Source organism: Nannospalax galili, unplaced genomic scaffold (genome assembly GCF_000622305.1).
Source record: "Nannospalax galili isolate Female #2095 unplaced genomic scaffold, S.galili_v1.0 scaffold54, whole genome shotgun sequence".
NCBI classification, from domain to species: domain Eukaryota; kingdom Metazoa; phylum Chordata; class Mammalia; order Rodentia; family Spalacidae; genus Nannospalax; species Nannospalax galili.
In genome coordinates this window covers 7,878,585-7,892,116 of record NW_008341028.1, presented here as the reverse complement: position 1 = coordinate 7,892,116, position 13,532 = coordinate 7,878,585, and the positions used below count along the sequence as shown (strand labels likewise).

The 13,532-nt window shown below is 40.0% G+C and overlaps 1 protein-coding gene across 2 annotated transcripts in view; it reads right to left on the bottom strand.

The window, feature by feature from the left end:
- CUNH15orf61 (chromosome unknown C15orf61 homolog) overlaps positions 1-13,051 on the bottom strand; it is a 16,903-nt gene extending 3,852 nt beyond the window's left edge. The window contains exons 1-2 of one of the 2 annotated variants that reach the window (XM_008836353.3): positions 12,630-13,051; positions 8,268-8,509 (exon numbers count right to left, since the gene is read on the bottom strand). In XM_008836353.3, the coding sequence (XP_008834575.1) occupies positions 8,382-8,509; positions 12,630-12,975 (474 nt within the window). In that variant the 5' untranslated portion in view covers positions 12,976-13,051 and the 3' untranslated portion in view covers positions 8,268-8,381. Of the gene's footprint in view, positions 1-8,267; positions 8,510-12,629 lie in introns of those variants that run through there. The other variant, XM_008836354.2, reaches the window with a different exon arrangement.
- Positions 13,052-13,532: the final 481 nt, after the last annotated feature.

The following is a 13,532-nucleotide window of genomic DNA, read 5'->3' as shown; positions in this document are numbered from 1 at the left end:
AGACAGTAAAACCTTAAAAAACCCACAGTCCTTAAAAAATCCAAACACTTAAAAAAAGTCCTTAGTCTCTTAATAGTCTCTTAACTGTGGGTGGGCTTCTGTAAAATCCAAAACAAGTACTGTCTTATTTCAAAGGGAAGAATTGGGCACACCTAAGCAAAACCAAAGTCCAGCAAAGTAGCTCAAGGCTGGACATCTGGGATTCACTCACGATCTTCTGGCCTCCAAAGGGTTCTGGCAGCTTCACTTCTCTGACTCTGCAGTCCACAGCACAAACAGCTCGTCTCGCAGACCCAGGCCAGCTCCATTCCATACCTACTGTGGTACTTGGTGGTCGTCCCATGGTCCTGACATCTCCAAAAACCTGGAGTCTCCACTGAACCTGAGGCTGCACCTTCACCAATCACAGCTGATTCTTCAGCCCCAGCCGACCAGAACCCACAAATTCTCAATCCACAATCTCACACAAACAGCCCTGATAGTCTCAGCTTCCCTTTGAACCTTCACAAGCCAGGTCTCCATCGTCTACAACTCTTTCAGCATAACTGTTCCAAGCTCCACTGCAACAAACTCCAAGCACGCAATGGCTTTTCCAGCCCAAAGTTTCAAACACTTCCACAGTCCTCCCCAAAATACCGTCAGGTCTGTCATAGCAATATCCCACTCTCTGGTACAAATTTCTGTCCTAGTTTGTTCTTCATTGCTGTGACAAAATACTCTGACCACTACCAACTTGGGGAGGTAAGAGTTTATTTAACTTACATATCCAGGGTCGTAGTTCATCCAGGAGCCCAAGGTAGGACAGGAACCTGGAGGCAGGAGCTGGAGCACAGGCCATGGAGGAACGCTGCTTACTGGCTTGCTCCCCTGGCCCCTGCTCAACTTGCTCTCTTATGCAACCCAGGCCCAACTGCCCAGGGGTGGCACTACCCACAGTGCACTGGGCCCTCCGACATCACTCAACAATCAAGAAAATGCACCACAGACATGGCCACAGGCCAGTCTAATGGAGGCAATTCCCCAATTGAGGCTCCCTCAACCCAGGTGTGTCAGCTGATGCTAAAGCTATCCAGCACATTGACTATAACATTTTATTTGTTTGTCAACTGAAGGGTATTTGGGCTAAGGGGATGGCTCAGTGGGTAATGGGTGCTTGCTGTGCAATCATGAGGACCTGAGTTCAAATCCCCAGAAACCACAGAAAATTCTGGGTGTGGTCACATGCATCTATAATTCCAACATGTGGTGGGGAGACAGAATGATTAAAAGGGCTTGTGGCCACCTGCCTTACTCTACGTTCATGAGAGACCTTGTCTCAAGGGAATCAGACACCTGATATCTTTTCCTGGCCTGCAGGCATAGGCACATAAACTTTCACACACATGTGTATATACCACCCAATCCCCTCTTTCCACAAAATTGCAGAAAAATCAAAGGATATTTGTATGAATCATACCAACACCAGTATTAATGCTCAGGTTTTTTTCTTTTTAAGACCTATTTATTTTATGTGTACAAATGTTTTGTCTGTATGTAAGTGTACCGGGGAAACCAGAAGAGGATACTGGAGTCATAGTAACTGCCGAACTATCACTCCATCCCCAATGCTCAGGTTTTACATAGACATGTTTTCAGTTCTCTAAGGAATATGCCTAGGAGCAGATTGCTGTATCATCTGATAATTGTTTTGAAGAACTGTGAAACTTTCCCAAAACATTTGCATCCATTTTACATTCCCACTAGCACTGTCTTTGCATTCTTACCTCCATTTTTCTGTTACATGTCTTTTATTATTTTTAATTATGTATATGTGTATGTCTGTGTGTGAATAGACCCATGTCAGTGCAGTACCCAAGGAGGCCAGAAGAGGGTGTTGGATCCCCTGGAACTGGAGTTACAGGGAATTGTGAGCCACCCAGTGTTGGTGCTGTGAACCAACCTGGGTAATCTGCAAGAGCAGCAAGCGCTCTTGGTGCTGAGCCATCTCTGCAGCCCCTCTTTCTTTTTCATTATGATCCTAGAAGTGGATGTGAAGTGGTCTCATTACAGGTTTAATTTACATTTCCTTAATGATTAATATTAAATATCTTTTTAAAAAATATTTTATTATTTTTATTTTATGAGTGTATTGCCTGCATGTATGTGAGTGCACCCATGTCATGCAATACCGTGGAGGTCAGAAGAGGGCTTTGGATTCCCCTGGAACTGGAGTTAAGGATAATTCATAGCCACCATGTGGGTGTTGGGAATCGAACCTCGGTCCTCTCCAAGAGCAGTCAGTGCTTTTAACTACTGAGCCATCTCTCCAGCCCCAATATTAAATATCTTTTCATGTGTTTGTTAGCTGTTCCTGTATCTTCTTGAAAAAATATTGTCATTTTGAATCTTTTTAAATTGTTTTAGTACAAAAGTTCTTTTTATGATGGATATAAGTCCCTCATCAGATTTGAAAATATCTTCTCCCATTTGGTGGGTTGGTTTTTCATTTCCTTGATCACACTCTTTGAAGCCCAGAAATCTTTTTTTAATATATTATTTTTGAATTATTTTTATTTTTTATGTGTATGAGAATATTGCCTGCATGTATGTAAGTGCACCCTTGTCATGCGATGTCCATGGAGGTCAGAAGAGGGTGTTGGATCCCCTGGAACTGGTTATGGACAGTTATTAGCTGCCATCTGGGTGCTGGGAACTGAACCCAGGTCCTCTGCAAAAGCAGCCAGTGCTCTTAACTGCAGAGCTGTCTCTCCAGCCCCCAAAGCCCAAAAATCTTTAATTTTGATGGGGTTCAGTTTGTCTATATTTTGTAATTTGACTACTTTTATCCTTTTTCCAAATATGAAGATTTTATAGGCTTTATGTGAAACTACACTTGTATATTAAAAAGCAAATGAAGTATTTAGAAACAGCTTTACTAAAAATTGGAAATAAGCTTATTTCCAACTCAGGGGATGCAGAGATGGCTCAGCAGCACATACTGCTCTTCCAGAGGACCTGAGTTTGGGTCCCAGCACAAATGTCAGGCAACTCGCAACTTTCTATAGTTCCAGGGGATCTGATGCTCTCTTCTGGCCTCTGTGGGCACACACATGTTGGGCATACAAACACAGAGAGACACACACACAGAGAAAAATACAGACACAGACACAAAGACACATACAGAGACAGACACACACACACGCACACACACACACACCTTCAGGTGCCACCTTCTCTGAGGGGTAGCATCACGGTAGGTCCTCCCCCCCCTCAGGTGCTCAAGCCACTACTGAGTGAGTAGATGACTTTTGCTCCCTGCCCATACTTTATATATATATTTTGTCTTTTTGAGAGAGGGTCTCCTTGTAGCCCCAGCTGGCCTGGAACTTGCTGTGTAGACCAGGCTGGCCTTGAACTCATAGAGATTCACCTGCCTCTGCCTTCCAAGTGATGGGATTAAAGGCGTGTGCCACCATGCCCGGTTTAAGAAAATAAAATATTTTTAAAAAGCAACCCAGATAGGTTTTATTCTCATTGTATTTGTATTCTCAATCAGCAGAGTAGATCTCTAAATAGAACTGGATGGCCGAGGGTTAGAGGAAACTATCTTAGTCACATTTTTATTAAAAGAAAAAAAATTAAGCATCTGACCTCCAATTTACATTAGGACAATAATTTGTAGACTGTGGACACTGCCCGTGACACTCCTTATTGTTAAGGAAAGCTCATGTGAAACATTTGTCAAGCACATAAAACAGTATGAAAGTGAAATATAGTAATTAAGATTTGTGTTCTATCGATTGTGTAGCTTAAGTAATTTTTCATGACTAACATAAGATTTAATAAGTATAAGTAGTTAAAGATTCTGACTTGGCACTAGTCATTAGCATGTAATTGAACTAGTAAAAAAGATCAGTTAAAGCTGTGTTGATTACCACCTTATCTTTGAAAGGCAATTAAAGACCTCAATCATTGCAACAAGATTTGATTGTGCAGCCTTTATTGGACATTGATCTTTCAGCAGAGTGCAGTTACATTTTCCATTAATTTACAGTAACACAGTTTAACTCTGATACCCTAAACTGTTGACCCAGGTGAGATGTAATGCTCAGGTGAGATGTAATGCTAAGTACTTGTTTAGCTTAGGAGGCTCCCAAACGTCATTACTGTCTCAATGGTATGTGCTGAAAATGAGGAGACACCCGATCTGCTACTTTAGGATAAGGTTTCTGTTATCTACATTAGCTTCTAAAAGGGAAATGAAGATCCTTGTCTGTTATATCATCCCACACATTTAGACATCATCACTCTTTCATCGATCTAAAAGGAATTCCATGAAGAATTATAGATGTTTTGTGCTTACTGTTCTGGATGAACATATATATATATATATATATATATGGCATGAGATAAAATGTACTTAAAATACATATAGCTTTTTAAAGTATTGTGTGTGTATGCCACGGTGTATGTGTGGAGGTCAGAGAACAACTTTATGGAGTCTGTTTTCTCCTTCTGCCTTTCATGGGTTCTGAGGAACTGAGGTTGACAGGCTTGTGTGGTAAAATGTCTTTATTGGCTGAGCCATCTCACCTGCCCTACATGTGACTTTTCAAAATATGTATTTTTAAATTTATCATTTGAGGATTTCATACTGTGTACAATGTATTTTGATCCTATCCACCCTCTTCCTTCCCTTTTTATAACCCAGAGTCCATTATGGCTGCCCCAAAGGTGCATGGGTATAGGCCCATCTACTAGAGCAAGGACAATATACCCCACATTTTGAATTTACTTTTCCCTTTAATACCTTTGTATTTTGCTTTATTAAAAAGAAATTATTTTAATTGTTAAAACCAAAGTATTTCAACTTTTATTAATATCAACAATTAGAAAAACATTAAAAGTTGTGCCTGGATTATTTTATTTTTGCTGTATTACTTGTTGTATTCAAGGCCAGCCTGGTCTACATAGTGAGTTCCAGGCCAGCTGGGGCTACTGGGAGATCCTGTCTCAAAAAAGACCAAAAAAAAATTCTATGTAGGGGCTGGAGAGATAGCTCAGCAGTTAAGAAAAGTTGCTGCTCTTGCAGAGGACATGAGTTTAGTTCCCAGTACCCAACTGCCTATAACTCCAGTTTCAGGCAATCCAACACTCTCTTCTGGCCCCTGTGGGCGCTGCACACTTTACATACACACAGATATACACACATACACATGGACAAAAATACATATACATCTTAAGAAATATATATCATATGTTGGGCATATTATACCCATTCCTACTTTACTTTCTTATGCTCCTCTCCCTCCCATTAATCCCCTTTGTTCCCCTAGGCAATTTCACATCTACAGTCATTTATAAATACATGATTTTATGTAACTATATAAAATCTGGAAACCACAAATGGGAGAAAATATATGTATCTGTCTGAAAATGGCTTAATTTACTTAATATGATTGTTTCTATTTGCATCCATTTTTCTGCAAATGACATAACTTCATTCTTTATATGCCTGGTTTCCTGTCAACACCAAAATCCCATCAAAGAAGTATAGAAGAAAATCTGAATCAGTGATTTCATTAACCAAGAAACTCCTGATATCCAGAAGGGCATCCCATTTGGATCCCTTCTAGCCACCTTAGATTAGTGGGCATGGGCAGAGATACACGTTCACAAACTGCCTTCAGTGTCTACCCTCCCTTTTCTCCTTAGTTTACTTTTGAAATCCTTCTATTAATGAAATCCTTCATAACTATAAGGAGCAGAAAAATATGTATTACAAGAATACAGCTATTATTGGAAGTAAAATGTGCGCATATAAGCATAATTATGATTTTTTTTTAGGCACTCTGAATGCTTTGTGTGGTGCGTGTGTAGGCACACATGCCATGGTGCATGTGTGAAGGTCAGAGGACGCCTTGTGGGGTTGGTATTCTCCTTCCAGCTTTGCATGGGTTCCTGGGATTGAACTCAGGTCATCAGGCTTGCTAAGCCAGCCTCCCAGCCTCCCAATATAGCTTAAGGTGGAAAGGTCTCACTCTTCTCAGTCTCTAAGTGGAAAAACTATGACACAAAGCAGTAGACATTAGCCTTAGGTCAAGAAGACAACACTGATGGTAAAAACAGACTTACTCTCCTGGCTTCCTGGACTTGTTACTTTATCCCTTCTGGACTACGTTGTTTTTGTGCGATATGCAATGTTAAAGAAAAAAAAAAAAAAACCTAAAACCTTTACTCTTCAGTGGGAAGCAATTTTCATACCAAAACTTTCACTACAAGATTTAATAAATCCAATGAATGATATTTTAACTTTTGAACTCTGCCCTTAGCCATCGATGAGTTCATCCTTCACCATGATCAACTCTGTAAGAGCAAGAGGTCTATTGATTTTCATGTAATACAAGAAAATATTACATTTGCTTAATTGTTACACAGTGAACACATCAGACAAGAAATCAAGGCTCTATTTAATGCTGCGAGCAGCAGAGAATTACAGAGATCAATAGGGTAGTTTGTCAAAGATGTTCTCCAAGGAGACTTACCTATCACCATATGGACAAGAAGTCACACTGACTACAGCTATCGAAAAACAGGTAAGCAGAGTCAGCAGTACAAATTATCAGAAATCAAACAGGCCAGTGTGAAAAGAGGTACAACTCGACTGAAAAGCTGTATTTATGGTCTGGTAATTAAAAACCATTTCATCAGCCTTGTGTTGGGACCAAACCTTTACTGCATATATCGACATGACCAGCAGCAGGGAATGAGCAGTATTTGACTTAAAACTTATGAGCTATAGTTATTTAACTTTGCCCATTACAGAGGAAATCAGTTCTAGCCTTCCTTGCAAAATGCTAATAGTCAGTTTTATTATTAATGAACCTTAATGTAACACTATCTCCTTTGTGTGAGCCATTCATTTAACTAGTGTCAAGTATATCCTTCTGGACTAAATATATTGGCATAAGTACTTCTTTGATTAAAGTGTTATTTAGAATTGCTTTTAGACAAGTGAACACTACAGACATTACAACAGTTCCCGATCTGCAGCATCTTTGAGGGGGACCAGTTTTTATCACTTTACTATCAGTTCTAGAAGTTCACCTTTTCTACTGACTTGCTAGAAATAAACATCCAAATGTTGGTTCAATCTTATAAAACGTCGTTCTACAAAAATGTGTAAGCACTGTAGAGGACCAGTAGCACATTAACATAAAATGCTATATAATGTATGTTTGTAATTATGAGAGAGATCATAAATCTTAAACACCCATTGGTTTAGAAATTAAATAGTTCTACTTAGTTCTCCCTAAATTACTCTGAGTTCCAGAAATTTACCATTCATCTGGGTATTTTGTGACTATCCCCACGGATAAATTTTTTTAATGACTTTGCTTTCAAAAATGCAATTAGCTTAATAAAATTCTAATGCAAAGTGCCATCGGGTCTTTAAAGTTTCAGCCCACTCCCCATGCATGGCCAATGAGTCTGTGGATATGTGCCATTTCAGCTCATTGGTTTTATAAACAGGTACCAAATTTATTCTTTCTGGGTTTTCCTAGATCTTTTCTTATAACTTTATCTACATGCTAGTTTAACTTTTAATTTCATTCACCTTGCTGCATTTGCATTAACCAGTTATTACTACATTAAAAATTATCATGGCATTGGATTCTTTTTGTTTTTTGTTTTGTTGAGATGGGGTCTCATGTTGCTGAGGCTGGCTGTGGACTCATTCTGTGGCCAAGAGTGACTCTGAACTCTTGATCCTCCTGCCTCTACCTCTCAAGTGATGGGATTTACAGTTGTGTACCAGCACTTTATCCCAACCCCTTCTTCAGATAAACAGTATCATAGCTTTAAAAAACTTTCCATGCAAAATCCTGGCAGCTGAACGTTTCAGTTTTTAGATTATAATTAGATTTTCATCTATTTTGAATTTGCCAATGATATAATATTATCTCCACTAAGTATGCTAACACCATCTCCTTCCCACATTCTATTTTTTCCTCCATTTCCACAATAGTTTTCCCACTTCTCTTTGGTAGAGACACCTATGTTTGTTCTTCAGGATCAATTTAAATAGTTAACAGGTAGCTAAAGAATCTGTACATGTGTACTTATTTTTTATCAGTAGTTTAACTTAGATCTAGGAAAACACTGGTGTGAAGCTTCATGTGTTTGTAGTTCCATTAGCTAAAAAGAGTATATAATAGATAACAATGTACAAAAAGCCTCTCTGGAGGACAGTGATTCGTCTTTAAAACAAAATAAAACAAAACACATTCATAGAAAGGCAAAAGTGTTTGCCAGAGTTTTATTTTAGAAGATCAAAAATAAATATCACACATAAACGTGAGAGCAAATCCACTGATACTTATATTTTCCAATGCATACTTTCAATACATGGCACCTTCATCTTCTTTATTTAGAAAATAAATGGTTATTGGTCCATGACTGGTATGCACAGTTTCTGTGACTCTGGCAAATAACCAGGAGCCAAGTCCATATAATAAAGTTGGAATACCTAGAAAACAAACAAATGTTATTCGAGAAGATCAGTACTTATTAATCATGAACCAACATGTCATGCTGCAGATCACACAACCCTCTTCAGTAATGTTAACATAAAGTTAGAGAAATATAAATATTTGACTCAACACTGACTATGATTATCTAAGAGCTCAATTTCATCTATGTTTGTGGAACATGGTGGCAATTATGTGAGCCTAAAGATTTTCTTAAAACATAGAGAATACAAAGTTTAATGCAAAACACTCCTTAATCCATTATCTTCAAGTAATTATGAAGTATTTATATATTCTTCCCACATATAAACAAACAGAGAAGAAAATCCATTAATTTGATTGTAAATGCTCCTGATTATTTGCCTTGAGCTAAAATTACTAGGTCAACTTTATTGTCCTTTAAGTTAGATAGCAATACTGATAGTCAAAGAATTTTTTGTACAACTTAAAAGAGAAAAATCAGGTCAAATAACTGTCTTCAAAACCTAAGGCAAAATCTAACTTATAGGAAGATTTTAGTGTAACAGGCATGAAAAAGAAACATCCTCATTGGTAATTTTACGATTGATTTAAAGCAATCTTTTTTCAGCCTATTTGTATAGATACCAACACATCTCTTCTTTGGAAGATTGCTAGTAATAAGGCTTTGCTGTTTTATCTGCGATTAACTGCCATTTGTTAAATATCAAACTGAACACGTATTTCTCAGAGATATGGATTAAGCATATGCATATGATACTGTTTTGAATGCAAACAGACTCCCATAATTCCTATCTCTTTAAGGAACTTATTTAAAATCAACAAGTATGAACTCATTAAAAACATATGTATAAAACTACAGGCACATGGATCAATAACAAATATTGCATACCCTGCACAAGTATTAATTTTATTGCTTCCATGTGGGAAATTGGCAGAAAAAGACAATTCAAAAAGATAACTACACATTTGGAAAATCTCTTTCTTTCTAGTTAGCAGAGAAATCAACACATGTTCAAGACTGATCACACTGCTATTTTTTTTCCTCTTACTTTTCTGCAAGAATATATTCACTGTGTTTGCTCCTTCTGAGTGTATGTATTGGACTACTTTGTGCTCATTCCCGTGAAGCTCCATTCCAGCCCCTGTGATGCCAGATCATTAGGTGCGATATCACTACCCTGCAATGAGATAGAGGGGCTGGATGATGGGCTGCCATTCAGGCTGGTACTTTCCTATGTTAAAGAACACACAAAGTTACAGTTTGTGACTTATTATCCAGAATTCCCCAGTGATCCTATGAAACTTTCTACACTATACTGACTGCTTTGCCCTGATCATGCCCCCAAATGTCTCGATTTCTTAATGATCTCAAATGTCTCAAAATGTCACAAAAATAAATACTGTAAAACTACAATAAGGCTATTTATGTATCATTCATTCAAAAAGAAAAAAAAGGCAAATGGTATGGTGGGGGGTGGGGGACAAGAGAACGTGAACAAGACAGGCAGAAGAAAAGAGTGCAGGGGACAGACTGAAATAAAAATAAATTCAAATGTGATTCTGCAGCTCCCAAATCTAAAAATCCATGACGCAAGGCATTTAAAAGGGCCCTAGAAGCAATTATGTTTTCTAATATACGGAGAGTAAAATACATAAAATATACTATTTAAACCAATGCTAAGGATGCGAATTTAAGGAATGGCAGTGACCCTGAGAATTTTTGTTTTATGGTATTTATCACAGCTTTCAGTTAAAATACTGATACTTTTAAAATTTATACTTTTTGGGGAAAAAAAATCACACAAATAAATGGCTTAGTTTTTCCCCCTAGACAAAATGAAGAACTGATCAGCAATGACTAGTTTAATAATAGCTACATTATATCTTATCAACTAGGACCCTTTACTAGTCATGCTTGTTTGAAGATGGAGTTGATGAGGGAGTGAAAAATCTGTATCTCCTTTTTTCTTTGTCATCTATCTATGGAATGCAATGAGAACGGTACACTAAAGAGAAAGATTTGCCTCCCATGTATTTTACAGATAAAAACATCTTTTGTTTGTATGTAGCATACATGCTTCAAAAATCTTTAAGATTCCATGAAAATTTTTTCCAGACTGAGATATAGAACATCAAAATGAACCTGAAAAAAATCAGTTCTTTGCATAATCATTCATTTTGAGTCAGCTGAACAGTAGGTAAACCACTGTCAAATTAAGCACTTAAAAAAAATTAGAACTTGGTCGCAAGTCTCCGATTACCCATTCATTCCAATGGTAAGTTGCTTTTCTTAAATCTCAATCTATTTCCCAGCAGGGTATTCAGACTGATAAACCATCAGTAAAACGTCACTTTGCTGAAGGGAAGGGAGAGAAGAAGGGAACAAATGGGTAAACAGAAACCTTTATTATTTACAAAATGGAAAAATGAATTACTCTAATAATTACTAAATTGGAAGGGAAGAGGAGGAATAAAATCCTTCATATTCTCATTAATAGACAATATTTGATGGCCCAGAGGGGCAGCCTGTACATCATGGACTAGCATCATAGACTAGGAACAGATCCTGTTATTTAATTTGCATTCTGTTAGTTCAGACAAAAAATTTTTAAAGTTGACAAATTGATAAAAGGTCCAGAAAAAAATTCCCTTATTATCGTAAGCCAGCTTGCATTAAAATATGCATGAGCCAGAGTTCTTTTTGTTTCACTTAAAACTCTTCCCATTTAAGCAGCACTTTCAGAATTTCTCTAAGACAATACTAGCTATTAAATCACTCTTCCACACTAAAAAAAAACAAAAACAAAAACGTACATCTATTGTTCTCAAAAGGTTTTACTTTTCTATGTGGGAATCCCCCCCCCTTTTTGATGTCTTAATAATCTACACCTAAAAGAGAAGCCCTTAATCATGAAGGTGATCTTAAATAACATGTTAAGTCTTAAATTGGTGACATTTTTATAAAGGATTCTGTCTACATAGTTTACCTATAGCTTGGCCATTATAATTTTCCTAACCTATTACCATGTATTTGGGGAACAAAAGATTCCTTCTGATTCAGAAAATGCTAAAATAAACTTATTTTCTCAAGTCTAGTCATCGCTCCAGCTTTTCCAAAGGCTTTCAACCGATTTTTCTAAATCGTCTCACATTGGCTTCCAACTTCATACCAACCTCAAAATTAGGCATACTGTACTCAAATACTGAGACACGTTTAAAAGGATTATAAAGGATAATTTCCTTCCTGGATTGAGCCCAGGGCAGGTCCACTGGGAGAGTGGCTCAAAAATCCCACGGGTGACATGAAAGTTATAAGCAGAAATACACATACCATATTTAAATTTAATGAACTATCAGATTATATAATACTAGTGCCGCTGCACAGATTTTAGTGTTAATTTTGGATTTAGAAAACTAGGTGAGCTACAATGATTCTGCTTCCTTGTTTGGATCTTGAACGGCTGAAAGCTGGATTAATTTTCTAGCAGTTAATAAGAGGTCCAACACATCTTGAGGCTCTCCATTTTTTCCCCTGACGCATAAAACGCCATTGCCTCTTTTGTCATTAGAAGAACATAAGCATTTAGCGGGGAGTAGATACTGTCAGAACTAGATTATTTCCAGGACCACTTCAAATAATAAAGAGGCAGAGTCTTTTAAATACTTTTAAAGTCTAGCGCCTGAGAAAACTATTATGTCTGGAGAGAGCTTTTAGTGCTTTTAGCAAAATTTGCTGGGATTTCATATAAAGACAAATAAAGTCGTTTCACTTTTTGTCCTATAAAGGCGCCCAGGGACGATCACAGGCATGACTCCTGATAGGCGAGCGGACACTTCTTAACTTCAGAGCCACTGTCCACTTGTTTCCTTGTGCACCCTCCACGCTGCCCAAGGCAGTGCGCTCCCGGGTGACAGGGGCAGGCATCACCTCCCAGGGGGATGGAGGGAGCCCTGCAGGGCCGGCCTCAGCAGCAGCCCACGCAGGGGGACCGGGTTCAGGAGACCAATCACTTAGAGGGAGAAACACCCGCTAGGGGTGCGACGGTCCGGAGCCCAGGGCCAGCCCCGGAGGCCGAACAGCGTGCTTGTGGACAGTGAGGCCCGGGGCTGAGGTCAGGCGAGGGCGCCGCCACTCACCGAGGTTGACGACCTTGAGCGCTGTGAAGAAGCGGTTCTGCGAGGCCAGGTCCTGCCAGGGGGCCTTGGAGCAGTGGTACTTGATGAAGGGGAAGCAGCCGGTGCGCAGGACGTGGTAGTTGGCGCCCTGCACCGGCCAGTTGAAGTGCGAGAGGCCGAACTGGTCGTTGCGGACCGCGCTGTACGGTACGCAGAAGGAGGTCCAGTGCGGAAGACGCCGCTGCAGCAGGTGCCGCGTCAGAACCTCCGAGGCGCTGGGCTTCCGGCTGGACGCAGCGCCCGAGGCCCAAGGCCCGCATAGAAGCACCCGCAGCGTGGCCTCGTGGGCCCTCCGCAGGGCCTCCATGGCCAGCCGCGCAGACCAGCAGGCCCCGGGCGCGGGAGCGCGCCTTTGGGGAGCGGCCACCGCCAGGCGCGTGCGCATGTGCGTTCTACACCGCACCCCCACCCCCTCCCCAGCCCCGCCCTCGGGGCGAGCTCGGCGGGCGGCGCTAGGAGAGGGAGCCGCAAGGTGTGACTGCGCATGTGCGCAGCAACTTGCCGTCCGGCGGAGGAGAGGGCGGAGCGACAGCGCGAGGCATGAGGGACTCCTGCGCATAGCCAACACTGGGTCTTCTGTGCCCTCAGGTAGCCTTTGTAGCCTGGAGCCGGAAGACGGATTCGTGGAGGTTTTTCCCTTCAGGAAAGAGGAAAATGCAAATGGAAAACAGCCCATCCCCAGGAGGGCAGAACTCAACACCTGCCTCTTACCGTCAGGGTGTGCTCAAGAAAGCCAGCTGGTGACGTGGACCGCACTATGTCCTATGTCCTCGCAGTCCTGTTCACTGTCAAAAATAGGCCAAGATAGAAAGCTTATGTTTATAAAGTGTCCCAAGCCAGGTGTGATGGCGACAGGCCTGTCAT